Source organism: Cupressus sempervirens, chromosome 10 (assembly GCF_028749045.1).
Source record: "Cupressus sempervirens isolate cs-2001-9-10 chromosome 10, ASM2874904v1, whole genome shotgun sequence".
Taxonomy (NCBI): Eukaryota; Viridiplantae; Streptophyta; class Pinopsida; order Cupressales; family Cupressaceae; genus Cupressus; species Cupressus sempervirens.
In genome coordinates this window covers 314,782,443-314,802,103 of record NC_143127.1, presented here as the reverse complement: position 1 = coordinate 314,802,103, position 19,661 = coordinate 314,782,443, and the positions used below count along the sequence as shown (strand labels likewise).

Sequence of the window (19,661 nt, the reverse complement as noted above, 5' to 3'; positions counted from 1 at the left end):
TCTAAAACTAGGAACAATTTTCACAATTGCATTATAAATAGGGGAATGCCCTTATATTATTGTCTATATCTATAGTGGACACAAGTCTTTAGGTAAGATTGAGGTTTCTTGACTCTGTTCTTTCCTACGCATACCCATTTGAACAAAGAACTACGTAAAACTTTATTAATTATTAATAAAAGTTATTAACCTCAACCTTTACCAATTTAAAAAAAGAAGTTATTTACATTGAAAATTTAGAAATCAATAAATAATTTTAAAAAATCAGTAGAAAGACAAAACACAGTACCCCTACTTAACACTCGTAGAATGCATATTACATGATGTGAATTTCACCAAGGTACCACGAGAACCATATCTCCATTACTTAATGACAAATAATAAAGAGCGAGTGTGGCACGGTTAAATATCTGAAACTATTTATGTTTCAAAAAATCATGGCCCCAAAATAACAGAGAATTGGAGGGAAAAGGGTCTGGGATCCCATCCTCACTCTGGTACTCGTTGCTTATCGGTGGACGAGGTGCTTACATTCTCAGGTTTAGAAGTCGAAGCTGAAAAGCATATGCTTACTTTTGATGTCTCTCGCATAGGCATTGAAGGGAGGGGGATTGCAAGGGTTTCTCATTGTGTGCCATCAAACGAATTTAGGATGCAGTTGCTTAATGAGATATCTAATCGTATATTTCCGATAGGCTGGGCGATTGTTACATGACATTGAACAATCGGGGATGATTTTGAAATTCTAGTATGCATTTCCAATCTGTTTCTGTTCAGCAAGCTTACATATGCAATTATCCCATGAGGCCGTGCTTTGGCTTTAGACCTGCCATTGCTTGCTTGTTTCGACCTCAAGCTTACTGCCAAGCCCATCAGTTAATTGTTCGAAACCTTAAAACAGTCACCGAAATAGACGAAGAGAAGAAGACTAGAAAAAAGCTCCGTAAGCCCCGCACACAAAAGGTACTGCTCCGGGAAGCTTCCCAAAAATGGCTCCATTCGCTTTCCTCTGGTGAATCTGATATGGCCGCAGGCGTACATGCAGAAGAACTAGCCATTGGGCATGAGCTCCATGCTTCTGTTGATGACTTGTTACAGAGCGAAGATATAGCAAATGGTAATGGCGCAACAAATGCTTGGGTATTAGGCATAGACCCTGACAATGGTGGTGCTATTGCTGTTCTCAAACCAGGAGATTCTGCTGCCCAGGTATTTTTTTCGCGTTTTTTGTTGTGTGGGTAAACTACTCATTTCTTTATTTTCTATTTGGATAATTTCATCCTGTTTGGGGTTAGCTTAAGCTTCGTATTCACCAGGGAGGGGTTAGGCTTGTATTATGCCTTGTCGGTCAAATTCACCCAAAGCTTGCATCCAGTCTTGTTCGCTATACTTTGCTTTGCACATATTCCATTTCAATTTTACCCCAAAAATTGCTTCAGCCTTGTTTGGAATGCTTAAACTCGCCAGTTTAAGTACTCTTTCAGTATTCATGTAGAATTTGCACCAAACCTTTGTAACAACTGAACCTTACTATCGCAATAAATTAGGAAATTTTGTAACTTAGAGAAAAGTAAACAGCAATGAAACAGAAATAACTGACACTATAATTATTGAGAATGAAAGAATGGAATTAATTGACAAAAATAATGTAACATGCTAAACTGTGACAGAAAATTTATATAACATTTTTTTTTCCCACAAATGGATATAACAAAATTACTTTCCCTAGTACATAAATCCATGACAAAAAGGGCATATCATGATATGCATAAATTTATGAAGATTGTAAAGAAAACCTTCTATATTATTATTTATTTGCTAACAATCTTGCTATAAGCATCAACAATGAAAACAAAACAAAAATAATTACTATTAAGGAATAACGAAGCTGCATCCTTCAATTTTGCAAATTATTCTAAATAACATGTTGGAGAGGGGTAAGGTTATATATTGAGAGAGTTGAAGCCATTGGAGACCTGTGCCCATTTCTTACAAAGGAAGATATCATTCGGTTGTTTTACCACCCTACCACAGAGCCACTGCTCCCCCCTGCACTGCTTCTTACTTGAAGTGGCCCAACCCTTAGCTGAGTTGTAAGCCTAGTGACTGGCTCCTACGTGTGTCTATCCAGTCATACACTATAGTTTTTTTAATTTGATGAGTAATAAGTCATACACTATAGTTTTTGTGATATTGATATTGTTGTGTTTTAAAGATTGTTTTTGCAAATGTAATAACACTGCCATAATTGATGGGTGTGTTCCAAATGCAGATATGAACGACTTATAAATATGAGAGGAGGAGACATGTCTCATGAATAGACATGTCTCTATGGTTAATCACCATTTAGATAATAATATATTTTTTATATTGAAAAAGTATAGTCAACAACATATAGAACTTTCATCATGAACAAAAACCAACCCTCATCAAGATACAAAAATGGAGGGAGGTGCCTTAACCATCGATGGACTCAACTTAAAAGGAACTGCACATATTGTTTGTTACATGAGCATCCAGAACAGCACTTGAATCAAAAAGCTCGACATAAACAAAAAAAGAGCATATTCTAGGTACTCTGATAACCACGACCCAGTGGAACAGTAGAATCAGCAGGTGCTGATGCAGAGACAACGCAGGTGTTTGCCCCTCTATCACTTATATTCTCTTTGCAGTGATGCCCATAATCAGTATTATTTCCATCAAGATCTGGATGACATTTCTCCAAAAGACTGCTAAGCTCATCAATCTCAGCTTCTGTAAGAAAACTTTGATATTTCTCAATATACTGTGCTGCATTGACTTCATCTTTGTAAATTTGCAGAACTCCATCGTGCATCAGCTTCATGAATCTGGACTTTGGAATCTCCAAGCAGAAGCACACCTGTGATGTAATGTAAAAATGTATGAGTTTAAGATTAAACTTAGTAGGGCACCTTCTGACATTTTGAAATATCTCCTTGTTCCTTTCCTTCCAAAGAAACCATAGTACTTCACTAGTAAGAGCAAACCAAAATCTGTTAAAAGATAAGTCAAAAGATTTCACATAACCAGCCAATATTTCACACCAAGAGAAACCAAAACTATTATTCCAATCAATTGGAGACCCAAAGAAAATGGCCTAAACTTTATTGACATTAATACACTCAAAAAAACATGTTCAAAACTCTTAGGCTTATTATACAATTTGCAAATCACTGACTCAACATTAATGGCAGACAACACTGACCTGATAACAAGCTTCTTGATCAATAACAACCATCTAAATTGAATAACCTTAGGTTCACAAGGACCCTTCCAAAAATAATCAAAGAAAAAATGCTAGCTTGAGAAAGGACAGTCAAGACCCCAACATTTAACTATATGCAGGAACATAGAGTGATAATTTTTAAACATTCCATAAATCTGTTTAGCAGAAGTGTTATCAATATCAGTACCATCTTTCCATTTTTTGTTTCTGATAAAAGTGTCACTATTCATGATTTTCCCCACTTTCTCCTTGCTTATCACTTTGAATAGGAGAGTATAAGTCTTCCTTTGAGATTTGGGGATACCAAACTTACTGGATATCTCATACCATGACCCAAACCTGTTATTCACCATTAAATCACTAATCAGAGAGATGCCTTTCTCATTCCACCTTTTTGCATAACGACTTTGAGTAAAAGCTTTGTTATCATTCAAATACAAATCCCACTAGATTGATTTGTCAGCAACAATATATTTAGGAGGTCCCCCAGTGACATTCCCATAGGAGATGAACTCCCTCACTTGTGACCATGTAGACCAAAGGGAGTTAAACACTCTAGACCCAAAGCTCTTCATTTTAAAATCTCCCATAATAACATCCCAAAACGGAATGTTAGTCCAGTCTTTACCTTTCTTAATCATAGACTGTTCAACATTATTTCTTACAAGAACCTTCCAAGGCTCATTCTCCAAAAAGCTTTGTATATCCATTTAGTCGCAAGAGCAATCCCCTGAATTCTAATGTCTTTAATTCCTAGGCCCCCCAATTGTTTGGGGAGGCAACACCACTCCCATTTAACACAATGTCTTTTTTTGGATCCCAAGCCATTTGACCACAAAAAATCTCTGAGAATTTTTTCAAGCATACCAAACTAAGATTTAGTAAACATCCAAGTTGAAGCAAAATAAACATGATGGGAAGAAAGGACCTTCTGCACACCCTGAACTCACCCAACTAACAATAGGGAGTGAGTTTGCTACCTAATATGCTTTCAATTGATCTTATTGAACATCCACTCCCACATATTAGAAAAGGAAGGTTCCAAAGTAAAAGGGATACCCAAATATCTATTAATGGTATTAGGCCCAATCCATTTCCAACCCATCTTGAGTAACCAACTAGGAGGAATCTCCATCCATCCCAGAACATATGACTTGTGGGGGGCCACTTTGGCTCCATAACAATGTAGAAAAAATTAAGTCTTTTGAGAGCCTTATAGAAATTATCTTCAGATAGTTCCAAATAGAGAGCAGTGTCATCTGTGAATTGAGCATTGATCAATTCCTCTGAATTAGGGAGAGTGATTCCCTTAATAGGAGGCCCCAAAGAGGAATCCCTTAGAATGTAAAAGAGTGCATCAAAAACAATCACAAATAAGGAGGTTGCAATAGGGCAACCTTGTCTGATAGACCTTTGAAGGACAATAGGGTTTGAGTGATTGGAACAATATTTTTTGTAATCTCTGCAATTCTTCTAGCCAACACTTTAGCAATAATTTTGTAAGATAAATTAGGCAGAGTGATAGGCCTCCAATTCTTAATTAGGGATCTATCCCCAACTTTGGGAAGCAATCTAATGACCCCTCTATTCACTGTGTTGCCCAAAGAACCATACTCAAAGGTATCATTGTAAAAGAACAAAAGCTCTTCCCCAATCCAATCTATATTATCTTTATAAAATTCGATAGGCAACCTATTGGGTGGATATTTTGCAATGGACAGTTTTGAGTAAAAATCCAGTCGCAAAATAGGATGACCAGCCACAGCGTGTGAGACAACGTCTCTCCTACCTTAAAGGGAAGGCTCGCCCTTCTCAACATTCCTTGGATCAACTCAAGGTAAGCAAGAAGTCGAGAGATTTTATAAAATGGGTGTTACCAATATCCTTTTTTCTTATCTTTCAAGAAAGAATCCACTTACTCGTGGAGTGAGTAATGGGCAGGGTGAATCTCTAACTACACTTCTATCAAGAGTTGGAAACAGTGATACCAATAAACTTTCACTAACTCAAAGGCTAGCTGAAAATGTACTGCTTTGGCTTTAAGTTTGGTCCTACTTCGATATGAAAAACTTTTCAATTAGGGCACAAAGACTCCTAAAAGTAAGAATTTTTAACTATTTTGTGAATTAAGAAAGAAGTATAAGCTATAGACAAAGCTTCTAGTTATATATTTTCACAACTGCTCCTAGTCAAAACTTCGGCTCCGATTGTTTCTTAAATCACTACGCTCTTTTATTGAACACACAATAATAACATGAATCAAGACAATTAATAACATGAATCAAGACAATAGGCACAAATTACAGTCAAAGCTTCTAATTTGCTCTATCACAATTGCTTCCAGTCAAAGCTTCGAATCCAATCGCTTCTTTTATTCACTTTTCTCCTAACTTTGTACTACACAATCAAAGTTATGCTTGCACAAATGTGACATAGCTTTCTTGCATACAACAAAAGATGATTTTTACAATGAGGGGGCATTCCTTTCTATAGGCATAGGAGTTGAGAAAAAGATGGAGGAAAAAGTGGGAGCAACTCAACTAGCTTTGACCTAGTCTAACTAAAAGAGAAAATATAGGGTTACATGCAACTGCATGTGCAACTCCATTACATCTTTTCATGTACATGCAACTAGCATTACATGTAATTATATTTTTTGTGTGATGCATCCTCTCCAACTACAAACATGAAAGAAGAAGAAAGACGGAAGAGATCTGAAACAATCCTAGTGATTGTTCTGAAGGGCCTTGTACTTGGCGATGCTATCCTAGATGATAAAATGATTGGGAGTTCCTGTATTTTGTGCCATTGCATTCACCTTGATAATTACGGTGTTGTGTCTTTTGATAACTTGACTGTCTTTGCTGAATTGTCCGTTGTCATTTGAAAAATTGATGTGATCAAGCTTTTCTTGCTCAAGTTGTGAATTCTCCTTTGTAGATCAGCACAAATTGGAGTCTCTGACACTTTGAAAACCTTCTTGATGGTGTCTGGATGTAAATTCAGAACAACTTTCCATCAACACCTTTAAACTTTGTGTTTTTTTTTTGTGTTTTTTGAAGTAAAGTGTTTGGTGCATGGGAATGCGTGCAAATGGAGATTGTTGATTTCCAAAATGTGACAGGGTTTTCAAGATGTTATTACATGAAAAATGATTAGATGTAAGTGCAACATGTAACAAGGAATGAAGGATGCAATGGAATGCGGAGGTGGATGGCAGACAAGCTTTTACATGTAAGTGCGAATGGAAGATGAGGTGGAAAACATGGAAAGATGTGGAAACATGTAATTGCTCATGGAGGTGTAAGTTTATATGGAAATAGAAATTGGAAGAGGGATAATGAACTTTATGGTCATCTTTGGTGAAAAGGTGAAATCAAAGCACATGAAAGTTGAAAATGACTTTTTGACTTCTTAAAAAGTGACTTTTAATCAAAATCAGACCTTTGAGATGCAATTACACCTAAGGCTTTTCATGTAATCGTGTTGTGTGAGTGGATATCGAAAGTGAGATGAGTGTGAATGGAAGTAGAAAATGGGATTACATGCATGTGCAGATGGTGAATGAGATGGAAAACATGTAATCGCTTTTATCGGATGAGATGCGAAGTGTTGTGACATGGATAGATGGAAATAGGATGTGGAGTGAAGTGAAATGTGCTCAAATTCTTGGAAAAGAACTTGCAATTTCTTCCAAAATGGAGAAAAAATTGAAATGCAAACAAACAAAACACAAAAACAAGCACAAAACAAACACATGCCTTTGGCAAAAGACTCAAAACATGTCAACAAGCAAGCCACTTCAACATGCAAATTTGAATTTGGAATTTGGGGAAATTTCAAAAGTGTGAAAATGAGAGTTTTCATCATTTTTTAAGGCAAAATGCACTTTTCATGGCATAATTATGGACAAGTGTGCCATAACATGCCATAATATGTATGAAAATATGTGGTGTTCTGACCCACACGACGACCCTAACAATCTCAACTTGCGATTTTAGGAGGTAGTGCAGTGTGAGGGTATGGGTGTACGGTTGCCAGTTGAAGGCCGTACGGTGGCTAGATGATTGGACGGAGTGAAAATATGGAGATGGCAGGCGACCAAGGACGGACAAGTCCGTATGGTGTGATGCAGGTGAAGTTCATACGGGAATAGGCCATACGTGGTGGATGGCACAATGGTTGTATGTAGGAGGCTGTACGACAGGAATAGAGGGCCGTACGGTAAGCCTAGTTGACCGTACGATGGGAATATGTGTTCGTATAGAGGGTGAGAGGGGTGTTGAGTTCGTACAGGGAAGGATACTATGTGTACGATGAGGAGTGTGGGTGGAGGTTTCGCTGGAAGGCCGTACGGTCAAAAGACCATGCCACAGGTTGGTTGTATGGTCAGTAATAATGTGCAACGGAGGAAAAAACAAGGATGCAGTATAGTGTATGGTGGGGACTTCAGAGAGACGGTCAGAATGCATAGATGATGGACTTTGCAGATTAACAGATTGTGTAAACAAATAGCAAGATTTAATGTAGATAAATAACAATTGGAAATACACAAGACAAAAGAGTCGATCAAACCAACATAAGGAATATTCGCAATTTGATGGTGCTTCGACTTGCCAGAGCCGAGCGAAGTATTACATGCAACAACGGAATAGGGTGAGGGTTGAATCCCACTGAAACCGCACAAGCCAAATAGGGAAGATCTTTCACTTCCGAAATGGTGAACGATCCAGAACTCCAACAGGAATTCACAATACATAGAAGATAATCTAAAAACTTGTCTAAAGACAACCTACATGCCATGCTTAAATACCCATCGGGAACAACTTTCTGAGGGTGTACAAAGATAGCCGACGACGACACAAATTACGGAAACAAAAATAAAAATGGGTCTGAGATACATTAAATCAATCGGCTCGTTACAACATTTTGATAAACAATTTATTTTATAACAGGAACATTACAAAATAGCAAGATAAACATGAATTGATGAGCAAGTTTGAAAATGTCCACTTACTTGGAGGTTAAAGAGGCAAAATAACAAGTTTTACAGACTTGAAGACCAATTCTCCCTCAAATCCGGATTTTCAAACAACTTTTTGACTTTTTTCGTACTTGCATTTAACAAAAAATAATGAGCAATGAAGGGTCGAATTTGGCATGAAAGTACCAAATACATGGTCTCCAAAGACAATATCATGCATTTAAAACTCAAAAAAAATCCCTCTTAATCAAAGGTATGGGCTGGAAATGCATTTTTTTGAGTTTTTTGAACAAAAACATGACTTTTTTATGCAAAAGTCTGGGCCGTTTTTGCAAAAACGTGTCCAAAAGATGCATGTTTTTGAGTCATTTTTGACTTGTCAATGCAAAAACGACTTCCCCAAATGCCAATATATGGACTCAAATGCAAAAAAGTGGCTTCAAAACACAAAAAAATGGATAAAAACCCCAATTTTCTGGGCCTTTTTAGCAAAAACGTGATTCATAAAAGGCATGAAATGAATTCGTTTTTGGCTTCTAAGTGCAAAAATGTGAGCCAAGATGTATTGCAAATGATTGAATATGCCAAAACTCCTCTTTTCCTTGCAAAAATGTGATTTAAATCACTTAAAATGGATTTATTTGAAGATTTTCTTAACTATGGATTCGGTGTTCACTTTTTTTTTGCAATTTTCGTTGTGCAAAATCATAGGTCATTAAAATTGCATTTTTTTCTCAACATTGTGGACATCTTCCTCCTTTTGTAGATGCATCTATGACTTTTGGTCGCATTTTTTTTGTTTCTTATCAACTGCTTAAGTGTTTTTCAGTCTTCTGCAACCTTTTTAAATCCACCCACGGTCTCTTTTTCTACCAAATACGTGAGTTTTGTCGCCATTTTTAGTGTTTTTTTGTGAGCCCTCTTTTTTGCAATATCGTGTCCTTTTTTTAGGGGCTTTTTCAACTTGTTTTTTCTGTACATCTTCTGCAAAGGGCGATGTTTAGTGTTTTTACAACCCTTTGTCGTTGATTTTTGACCATAACAATTTTGTTTTCCACCATTTTTATTGTCAAATTCGGTAGGGTTTTTAAAAAATGACTAGGGCTTCTTTTGAAATTCTCTTTTTTCGTGCCATTTAAAAAACTTTTTGGAGATTCTTGGTGGGTTTTTGCAGATCTCAACTTTGTCGGTCTCTTTTTTTCTGGGTGCATCATTTTTCTTGCCTCAATTTTTAATCCAACAGATTTAGAATCTAATTTCAGATTCTTTTTGGGTTTTTTGTGCTCTCTTCTTGGCGCCCTTTCATTTTTCCCATGTCTTCCATCAATTTGCCTTGAAGTTTGTGCCTTTTCAGATATTCATGTTTTTTGCAATGGGCCCAAAAATATTGGAAAGAGAAATTGATGTTAGGTGGAGCCTAAATTCCTTTTTACTGAATTTTTTATATTAGTTGCTTTGCCCTTAGTTTTCGGATTATCCCATTCAAAAAATCTTATTGTTTGATTGACTGATTAGAATCAAGTAATGTTTCTAGATTGTAGTATAAATTTTTTAGGTTAGGCTGGTTGGTCACACAAATGTTGAATTTAATGCTATTACTTGAATGCAATTTCCAATGTTTCAACTAAATTTGCATAGGAAATGAAAATCTCGATCATATATTAAAGGTGACAAATCATACAAAATGTAAAAACACACTCAGAAGTAGGTTAATACAATTGTTGTACATAGTGAAGACTTTAAGAGGTGGGAATTGGGTATTAAAACAAGATTTGTTGGATTTAATTGTCATCTTTGTTAATTCAACTATAGGTCTTGTATGTAAATTCTCATTCTCCAACATGCAGAATGAAACATCAAGTATTCTATATTCTCTCGAACAAGGAAACTTCAAATGCTAAAGAATGCAACAAATGTGTGATCAAATGAAGCGACCTTAAGGTTTACAATCTTTACGAGTGACTTAATGTTGGATACAATTCAGTTTAATAATGTGATATGCTCGTTTTCACAAAGGAAGTAACGCTATTTTGGATTTGATCAACTTTTCCTTGATGGCTGGAATTTGGAATAGTAACTTGACGTCAAATAAATAGTAAAGGGATGAAGGTTTTAAAGAAATCTAAGCTATTCCTAAGGACAATGATATCAATGAATGATGTTTAGATGAGTGAATTTCTATAACCAATCTCTACTTTGCCAAATGATACAATTGCACAAAGATGATGCAAACTCCAAAGAGACTGCGAAGGGTTTTCATATCGTAATTATTTATCCGAATGCCTAGTATTGGCAAAATCCTAATGAACAACCACGGTGGAACTTAGTATTTGATCAATTCCAAACTAACATTACATTGTGACTTGCAATCAACAAGAAACAAAAGGTATGGACATGGAATCAATGATTCATCTCCACATTTTTCCATTTGATTCAATGAACTTTAACTAAACTTTGAGAAGTAGAAACCATTCAAAATGTAGAAGCGACACACAATTATCCACCATATGTTCAATGAAAAAATATATATTTAACTTAGACATAATCTTGGCAATAATTTCTTGTCTCCTCCTCCTATTCTAACTAATGACTAATCTTCCAATTTTCTTCTCTCTAATTTATTATATTGCCAATGAGAAATCTAGGCTTTTATATACCTCCCTATCATAATGAAGGGCCTTGATTGATTTGAAATCAACAACCAAGATAATTTCAAGTAAATCCTAATTAGTGTTGTTACAATGACCACTTACAGTCATTTAATGTCATGCAATGAGATGATTACAATTTTTTTAATGTATATCCTTTTGAGGATGAACCAATGAGAAAATTTGTTGTAGCAATTTTAAAAATGCTTTGCACATGTCTACTTGTGAATGAATTTGATTGGATGATCTTGGACTTGTCAATAGTGATTTCTTCAATTGGTTGAAGATGTGTAGACCCCACCTCATTGTGATATCCATGTCTTCGATTCACAAAAGAGAGATATCTCTTTTACTTTGGTTAACTCTTTAGAAATTATCTCCCTTGTGAATAATGATGGCTAATATGCCCAAATTGTTTCACCTTTGTAGTTGTTTGTCACCTGCTTTATTTTGGAAATGTCCTTGAATTGTTTGAAGTTATTCTTGTCTTGATACCTTGCCTTGAAGTTCTTGAAGTAATTAAGCTCCCTTCTTGTCGATCTTGGATTTTTGAACGAAATCCAAGATTGTCATAACCTTCCCCATTTGTAGAGCTGTACACTCCCTTGTACAACTTGTTCTTTGAATTCCATCTTGAAGTGAGAGTTTGGTGTTGAATCTTCATTTGCCTGCCTCCTTGATCTTGAACTTGCCTTGCATCTTCTAAGTCGCTTTGAGATTGAACTTTGATATCCTCCCCTATTTTTCCCAAATAAAGAAACTTTCAAGCTACTTTATGATATCAATTAATTTTCTTAATAACTCAACATAGCATTTTTGTCAAACACTTGGCACACATACTACAATATATAGGAAAATCTGAAACTTCTTATTTGCTAATTAAATATTGATTTTTGCCATGTAAATGTGCTCATACAATTGTTTAACATGCTGCAACAAATATCAGTCTCGTATTCAACAACTACAATGCAAAAGTATTAAAATTTGACAGAAGAAACCTGGAATTAGTTGCTGTAGTATTTTTGCAGATGTAGTTGGCAGCCTTCGAAACCCTCAAATCAGCAAGAATAAACAATAAACTTGTTGCAAATACTGTTCACGCATTATAGCAAATTCACTATTCATCCGCACTGTAGCAAAACACTATTCATCCGTACTGTAGCAAAACACTATATGAAACCCAGTATGTTTGGAAACACTGTTAATCCTCCTGATTGTGTTTTTCAATAGCGAAGAGAATGCTAGCAAAGAGGGATTCCATCCTCCAAGCCCGATAAACAAATATCCAGCAACATAACATTAATCTTCATCCAAGCATACTAAAAAGAAGCTCTTCCATTTCTTTTATAGTGTTCTCACAAGAGCTCAGTCCTTCGTTTTCTCAATGTGGGATAAAACATAACTCCCTTTATGTAACTTATGTCTCCAATGTGTTATAAAATAAAGGGGACTCTTTTAATTTAAATATTTCCCACAAACTATAGTCTATGCATTAATAAAGTTAAATATTTAAATTTAACTTTATAAAATAGCTTTATTAATGCATAACAAATCTTATCAATGATAAACAAGTCTTCATGTCGATTTTAAACAATTACCATCGACATACCTCTGCCACTGGATGTCCGACCATGTCCAAGATGACTTACTATAAATAGTAAGTATGCCCAAAGTTGCCTCAAAACCCCTCAGAAAGACCTGCAACTGAAACTAACTAGGCCAAATGGCCTCTAAGTCCCTTTAATGTCCTGGTTAGCCTATGAGACCGTGGGGAAATAGGCTAACAACAACATCATGCTATGAATGCCAAAAAGGGGACATTACAGTTCGCCTTTCCCAAAATTGCTTGTCCTCAAGCAATTTCAACTCTAGATGCTGTAATATCTGCTCATTTTCCCAAGTAGCATCTTCCACTGGTAGATTCCTCCACTTGACCAAGTACTCCTTGATGATCCGCCTGCGAAGCACCCTCTCCTTGGAGTCAAGTATAGCCTCGGGAACCAAGATAAGCTTTCCTTCATCATCAAGAGGTGGCAATACTACTGAAGGCACCACATTGTGGCCCAATGCTTTCTTAAGGCGTGACACACGGAATACATGATGCACTTTACTGTCTGTAGGCAACTCCAACTCATAAGCTACTTCGCCCACTCTCCTGATTACTTTCTTAAGGCGTGACACACGGAATACATGATGCACTTTACTGTCTGTAGGCAACTCCAACTCATAAGCTACTTCGCCCACTCTCCTGATTACTTTGAATGGTCCATAGTAGCATGGTTTCAATTTCTCTGCTCCACTCTTTTTGAGAGAGGACTGTCTATACGGCTGTAACATGAGGTACACCATGTCTCCTACTTCGAAAGACCTCTCAACCCTATGCTGATCAGCATATTGCTTCTGCTGATTTTGTGCCTTTTGCAAATTTTCTTTCAAGGATCGCATAATGTCCTGACATTCCTGCAAAATATCCTTGGCCTTAGGCACCCTACTATCCCCAAATAACAAATCCAGAAAATTAGGAGCATTATACTCGTATAGTGCCATGAAAGGGGACATTTGAATATACATATGGAAAGAGGTATTATAGTAGTACTCCCCTAGATGTAGCCACTTCACCCAAGCCTTTTGCTCTTCTGCAATGTAGTTTCGAAGGTACCCCTCAACTCATTTATTCACTATCTCTGTCTGCCCATCAGTTTGGGGGTGGTAACTGGTACTCGGAGTTAGCTCTGTTCCACACAACCTGAACAACTCCTGCCAAAAGTGGCTCATAAACCTACTATCCGTGTCGCTGACTATGCTCCGTGGCATCCCATGTAATCTAAATACCTCTCGAAAGAATAGCTCTGCTGTCTGTACTATTGAATATGTGGACGAAATCGCAAAGAAATGTGCAAATTTCGTCAATCTGTCTACCACAACAAAAATACAATCCCGACCCTGTGCCTTTGGAAGGCCTGTGATAAAATCCATGGAAATGCTATCCCACTTCTTCTCTGGTATAGGTAGGGGTTGTAGTAAACCGCCTGGAAAGGAATGTTCCTGTTTGTTCTGTTGACACACTGGGCACTCCCTAACGAACTGTAGCACTTTTGATTTAAGCCCCTTCCAATTGAAGCGCTCTCTCACTTGCCGATATGTCTTAAAAAATCCTGGATGTCCTGCTAATGGTGAATCATGAAATGCTCTCAAGATCTTTTGCTTCATGGCAGACCCAGGTACCAAATAATTCCTTCCTTTGTAAATGATCAAATCATTTACAACAGTGTATCGACTATCCTGAATAGCTCCTTCAATAACACTAGATGCCTAACTATCCTTGGCATACTCTACCAAGATTAACTCTCTCCAATCATCCATGACTATCCCAACAGCAAGCAAATGAGGCCTTTTGGATAAAGCATCTGCGACAATATTTTTCTTCCCTTTGACATAGACTATGTCAAAATCATAGGCCTGTAACTTACTCACCCATTTCTGTTGCCTGTCATTAAGATCCTTCTGTCCAAGGAAATGTTTCAAGCTGTTATGATCTATTTTTACTTTGAATCGGCTCCCTGCTAAGTATTGCCTGAACTTAGCTAGCGCGTGTATGATTGCTAGCATTTCTTTGTCATAGATGTTGTAAGTTCTCTTGACACTTCGTAATTTCCTGCTCTCATATGCGATGGGATATTTGTCCTGCATGAGGACAGCTCCTACGCCCCCTCCCGAGGCATCACACTGCAGCTCAAAAGGCCTGGTGAAATCTGGAATGGCTAAAACAGGACATGTACTGATCAACTCCTTGAACTTGTCAAAACAATCCTGAGCCCTCTCTGACCACTTGAAACTGTCTCTCCGTGTCAAATCTGTAAGTGGTGCTGCCATTTGTGAAAATCCCTTCACAAATCTGTGGTAGAACCCGCAAAGCCCAAGAAATCCCTTGAGTTGTGAAGTGTTCCTCGGTGGTGGCCAATCCAGAATGGCCCTGATCTTGTCTGGGTTAACCCGAACACTTTCTGCACTAATAATATGCCCTAGATAGAGCAACTCTGTCATCCCGAACTCGCGTTTACTCATCTTGGCATATAATGACTCCCTCTCTAGAATGCTGAGCACTGCATCAATATGCTTCAAATGTTCCTCCCAAGTACGGCTGTATATCAATATATCATAAAAAAAAATCAACACAAACTTCCTCAACTGATCTTTGAACACTCTATTCATACAGGACTGGAAAGTGGTGGGGGCATTAGTCAACCCAAAGGGCATGACTAAGAACTCAAAATGTCCGTAGTGGCATCTAAAAGCTGTCTTCTCCACATCCACCTCTTTAACCCGTATCTGGTGGTAGCCGGATCTCAAATCAATCTTAGAGAAGTAGCAGGCACCGTGCAATTCATCAATAAGTTCATCAATGCGTGGAATAGGGTATCGGTTCTTGATTGTCTTCTTGTTTAGCTCCCTATTATCAATGCACATCCTCATTGTACCATCCTTCTTTTTCACCAATACTACTGAAGAAGTGAAAGGACTCTTGCTTGGCCATATGTGCCCCATGTCAATCAACTCCTTAATTGCCTTTTCTATTTCATCCTTATATCTCTTTGGATGGCGGTAATGTGTGATGATAACTGGCTTAGCCCCTTCCTCTAACTCAATAACATGCTTAGTGTGTTTGGTTATTATTTTTTGTACATTAGGTGGATACTCTTGTTTATGTTGCTCTGCCACCTCAGGCATTACTCTGAACTCTGCTGTCCACTGCACCTGGCCGTGTCTGAAGAAACTTTGCATCCGCTTGAGTGACACCACTCTAAGTCTCCCATCTGACAAACCTTTGAGCACTATCTTCTTACCATTTGCCTCAAACCTCATTTCCATTTTCTCGAGGTTAAATGTAAACTCTTCCAGAGACTTCATCCAATTCATCCCAAGCACCATATCTTGATCACCAATGTTGACCACAAAGAAATCTCCCACCATGTCATAATCTCCCAAACGAAGCTGCAAGTTGGTGATTTTCTTGGTACAGTCGATTTTGAAGCCATCGGCAACCATCACCTTAAATCCCCTATGCTCCTCTATATGTAGCCCTCTGCGTGACACAAACTTCTCATCAATGAAGTTATGTGTTGCCCCTGTATCAATGAGTGCCACAAATCTTTGTCCATCCAACCCCTAACTCTGAAAGTGACGGCCTCCTGTATACTGGACAACTGAGCTATTGTGCTATCACTGCGTGCTTCCTCATGTGAAGAATTATCATCTCCATCTGATTCTGATGACTGATCTGAATCTCCCTCCACTGACTCTTCGGCTGAAAAGTACTCCATCTGCTTAGCTTATGCTTTCAATGGACACTTATGTGACAAATCTCAAGGCTCCCTGCAATGAAAACAAAGCTTCTTCTTCCTGAGATCATTAAGTGTCTCATTGTCCAACCTCTTACTTTCCTCTTTAGGTGGCTGAGCCTCTCTATGAAAAGGTTTACTGTCCTTATCTTTCCTCGAAGGGAAACTCTTTGCCTGGAATTTATTTTTAGAAGCTGAAGAGGAATCGATGTCACGAGCTTTCTTAATGGCTTCCTGCAAAGTGGGACGGTTGAGAGCTTTAATCCACCCTCTCAACGGATCAGCTAACCCATCCATAAATAGAACTAGTATCCTCCGTTTAGATACATTTGTTACTAACATTGCAAGTTTTTGAAACTCTGAAATGTATGTTTCCAATGATCCCCACTGTTTAAGCTGAGCTAACTCCTTGAAATGGAGTTCTGGATCCTTCCTATCAAATCGTTCAATCAGTCTCTCCGTAAACTCCACATATGAGGTAATGTGTGCATGTCCCATAGTGACCATACCATGATGCCACCACTCGTGTGCTAACCCATCCAGATGAATTGCTGCATACTTAATAGCTTTTTCCTTAGGCATAGGGTTCAATTGAAAGTATGTGTCAAGCTTTTGAACCCAAGCTCTTGCTGTAGACTTCCTCGAGCCATCATAATATGGTAACTGAAGTTTCTCTACTTTCTTCCGTAGCTCATAGCTCTGGTTCCTGTCATGTCCACGTGGCATATGTTTCATTTGCACATCCATATACTCCCTAAAGGTAATTGCAGTAGTAAAATTTGGACCTCTGGCTTCCCAATCTCTCCTCATTTGGTCCTGTATAGCAGTGATTTGGGGCTCTGGTACGGGCTGCGCTGGAGCTCTAGGAGGAAATGTGGGAATCATGGGCCTCGAACTCACTGTCCTAGTTTGCTGGGGTGCATGACCGAAATTGTTCCCAACTTGTTCGCCTCCATTATGTGTCCCATCTTGATTATTACCATTCTGATTATTTCCTCCACCCACATTAACATTTAATCCCATTTGGCGAGCCATCATCTGCATCATAAGCTCCAATCTCTGACTTTGTTCCTGTGCTCTCTGCTCTGCTAATCATTGTCTGTGCCAAGGTGTCTAATAACTGTAAAAATCTTTCCTCTCCCTGATCTGGACTGGCATTCCCGCCTCTGCCTAATCCTGTATTCCTGTCATCTCGGTCACCTATATTGCTGTCTTGATCAAAGAATACCTCCTCTGTGTATGTATGATTGGATTCTATGTCCACTTGCACGGATGAACTAGACTATTCGCTCTGCAAGTTTGAAATCCTATTTTGTTTTGCTTTGGTACTGTGGAAATTATAAGGCCCCCGTCGCATGCTCAAACATAAATGCTTTGATTTTAGTGTTTTGACATTTTGTCAAACACTTTCCCCTCTATCCGACTGTTCCAAATTCCCTATAAGAGCCCCACAGGATGGCAGGACTTATAGCTTTGATACCACTGTAATATCCTGTCCTATTTTTCCCAAATAAAGAAACTTGCAAGCTACTTTATGATATCAATTAATTTTCTTAATAACTCAACATAGCATTTTTGTCAAACACTTGGCACACAAACTACAATATATAGGAAAATCTGAAACTTCTTATTTGCTAATTAAATATTGATTTTTGCCATGTAAATGTGCTCATACAATTGTTTAACATGCTGCAACAAATATCAGTCTCGTATTCAACAACTACAATGCAAAAGTATTAAAATTTGACAGAAGAAACCTGGAATTAGTTTCTGTAGTATTTTTGCAGATGTAGTTGGCAGCCTTCGAAACCCTCAAATCAGCAAGAATAAACAATAAACTTGTTGCTAATACTGTTCACGCATTGTAGCAAATTCACTATTCATCCGCACTGTAGCAAAACACTATTCATCCGTACTGTAGCAAAACACTATATGAAATCCAGTATGTTTGGAAACACTATTAATCCTTCTGACTATGTCTTTCAACAACGAAGAGAATGCTAACAAAGAGGGATTCCGTCCTCCAAGCCCGATAAACAAATATCCAGCAACATAACATTAATCTTCATCCAAGTATACTAAAAAGAAGCTCTTCCATTTCTTTTATAGTGTTCTCACAAGAGCTCAGTCCTTCGTTTTCTCAATGTGGGATAAAACATAACTCCCTTTATGTAACTTATGTCTCCAATGTGTTATAAAATAAAAGGGACTCTTTTAATTTAAATATTTTTCACAAACTATAGTCTATGCATTAATAAAGTTAAATATTTAAATTTAACTTTATAAAATAGTTTTATTAATGCATAACAAATTTTATCAATGATAAACAAGTATTCTTGTCGATTTTAAACAATTACCATCGACATACTGCTGCCACTGGATGTCCGACTATGTGTAAGATGATTTACTATAAATAGTAAGTATGCCCAAAATTGCCTCAAAACCCCTCAGAAAGACCTGCAACTGAAACTATCTAGGCCAAATGGCCTCTAAGTCCTTTTAATGTCCTGGTTAGCCTACGGGACTGTGGGGAAATAGGCTAACGACAACATCATGCTATGAATGCTAAAAAGGGGACATTACAATCTTGAACTTGCCTTGCATCTTCTAAGTCGCTTTGAGATTGAACTTGAAAATCCTTGCAGTTGTTGACTTGAAGTTGAAACTTCTTCATGTTGTAAAGTTGCTCATGTTCTTCATGATCATCATCCTTTAACCATCGTTCATACCTCAATTCGGAAAAGAAAAGGAAAACATTTTAAATCAAAGTCATGGATGAAACATCCTTCTTTTAATATGCTTTGAACAATTCTAATAGATATGTCCTTTTATTGGAATGATTTACGCTTAATTGACCACTTCCTTTACAAATTAGTATTAGATTATTTACTTATGAATCCTTCCTTGTAATTGCTTTATCCCATGATGAACGACAACACATAATGAAATACCATCTTAACATGTTTGTCACCTTGGTATCAATTAATACTTGTTTTACTTGTCTTAGCAAATCCCACATGGCCATTTGATCATTGTTTGATATAAGTAAATTGCTGCATTGGATTGTTTTTACCCTTACTATATATCTCCATTATATCATGCCCATCATGTATGTTGTAGACCATATCTACAATAATTGGTTTTCTCGAACTTGATACCTTCTTTAATTGTGGTGTTTGTTAGCGCTTCCCAACTAACTGCTACGAACTAAAGAAATCAAAACCACTATCCTCATCGCCATGTGGCATCATTGTGCATGTTGAGAACACTTGCCAACTTGACGCACATCCCACTTGATTGTGTTTGTTCAAAAGAGAAGCGTGGGACTAACTCCTTGCATGTTCACGTGATTCATTTGTTTTAGAGGAAGAACTCAAGGAAATTATTTTCCAACTGGAAAAACCTTGATCATTCATAGACAATGTTTAAAAAGGAGTCTG

General features: G+C 37.5%; 1 protein-coding gene across 3 annotated transcripts in view; it reads left to right on the top strand.

Moving 5' to 3' along the window:
* Positions 1-287: 287 nt before the first annotated feature.
* The window catches only part of LOC149533884 (Holliday junction resolvase MOC1, chloroplastic-like), a 112,999-nt gene continuing 93,625 nt past the window's right edge, over positions 288-19,661 (top strand). The window contains exon 1 of one of the 3 annotated variants that reach the window (XM_089804795.1): positions 288-1,209. In XM_089804795.1, coding sequence (XP_089660921.1) covers positions 751-1,209 — 459 coding nt within the window. In that variant the 5' untranslated portion in view covers positions 288-750. The remainder of the gene's footprint in view (positions 1,210-19,661) is intronic. The other 2 variants (XM_089804796.1, XM_089804797.1) reach the window with 2 other exon arrangements.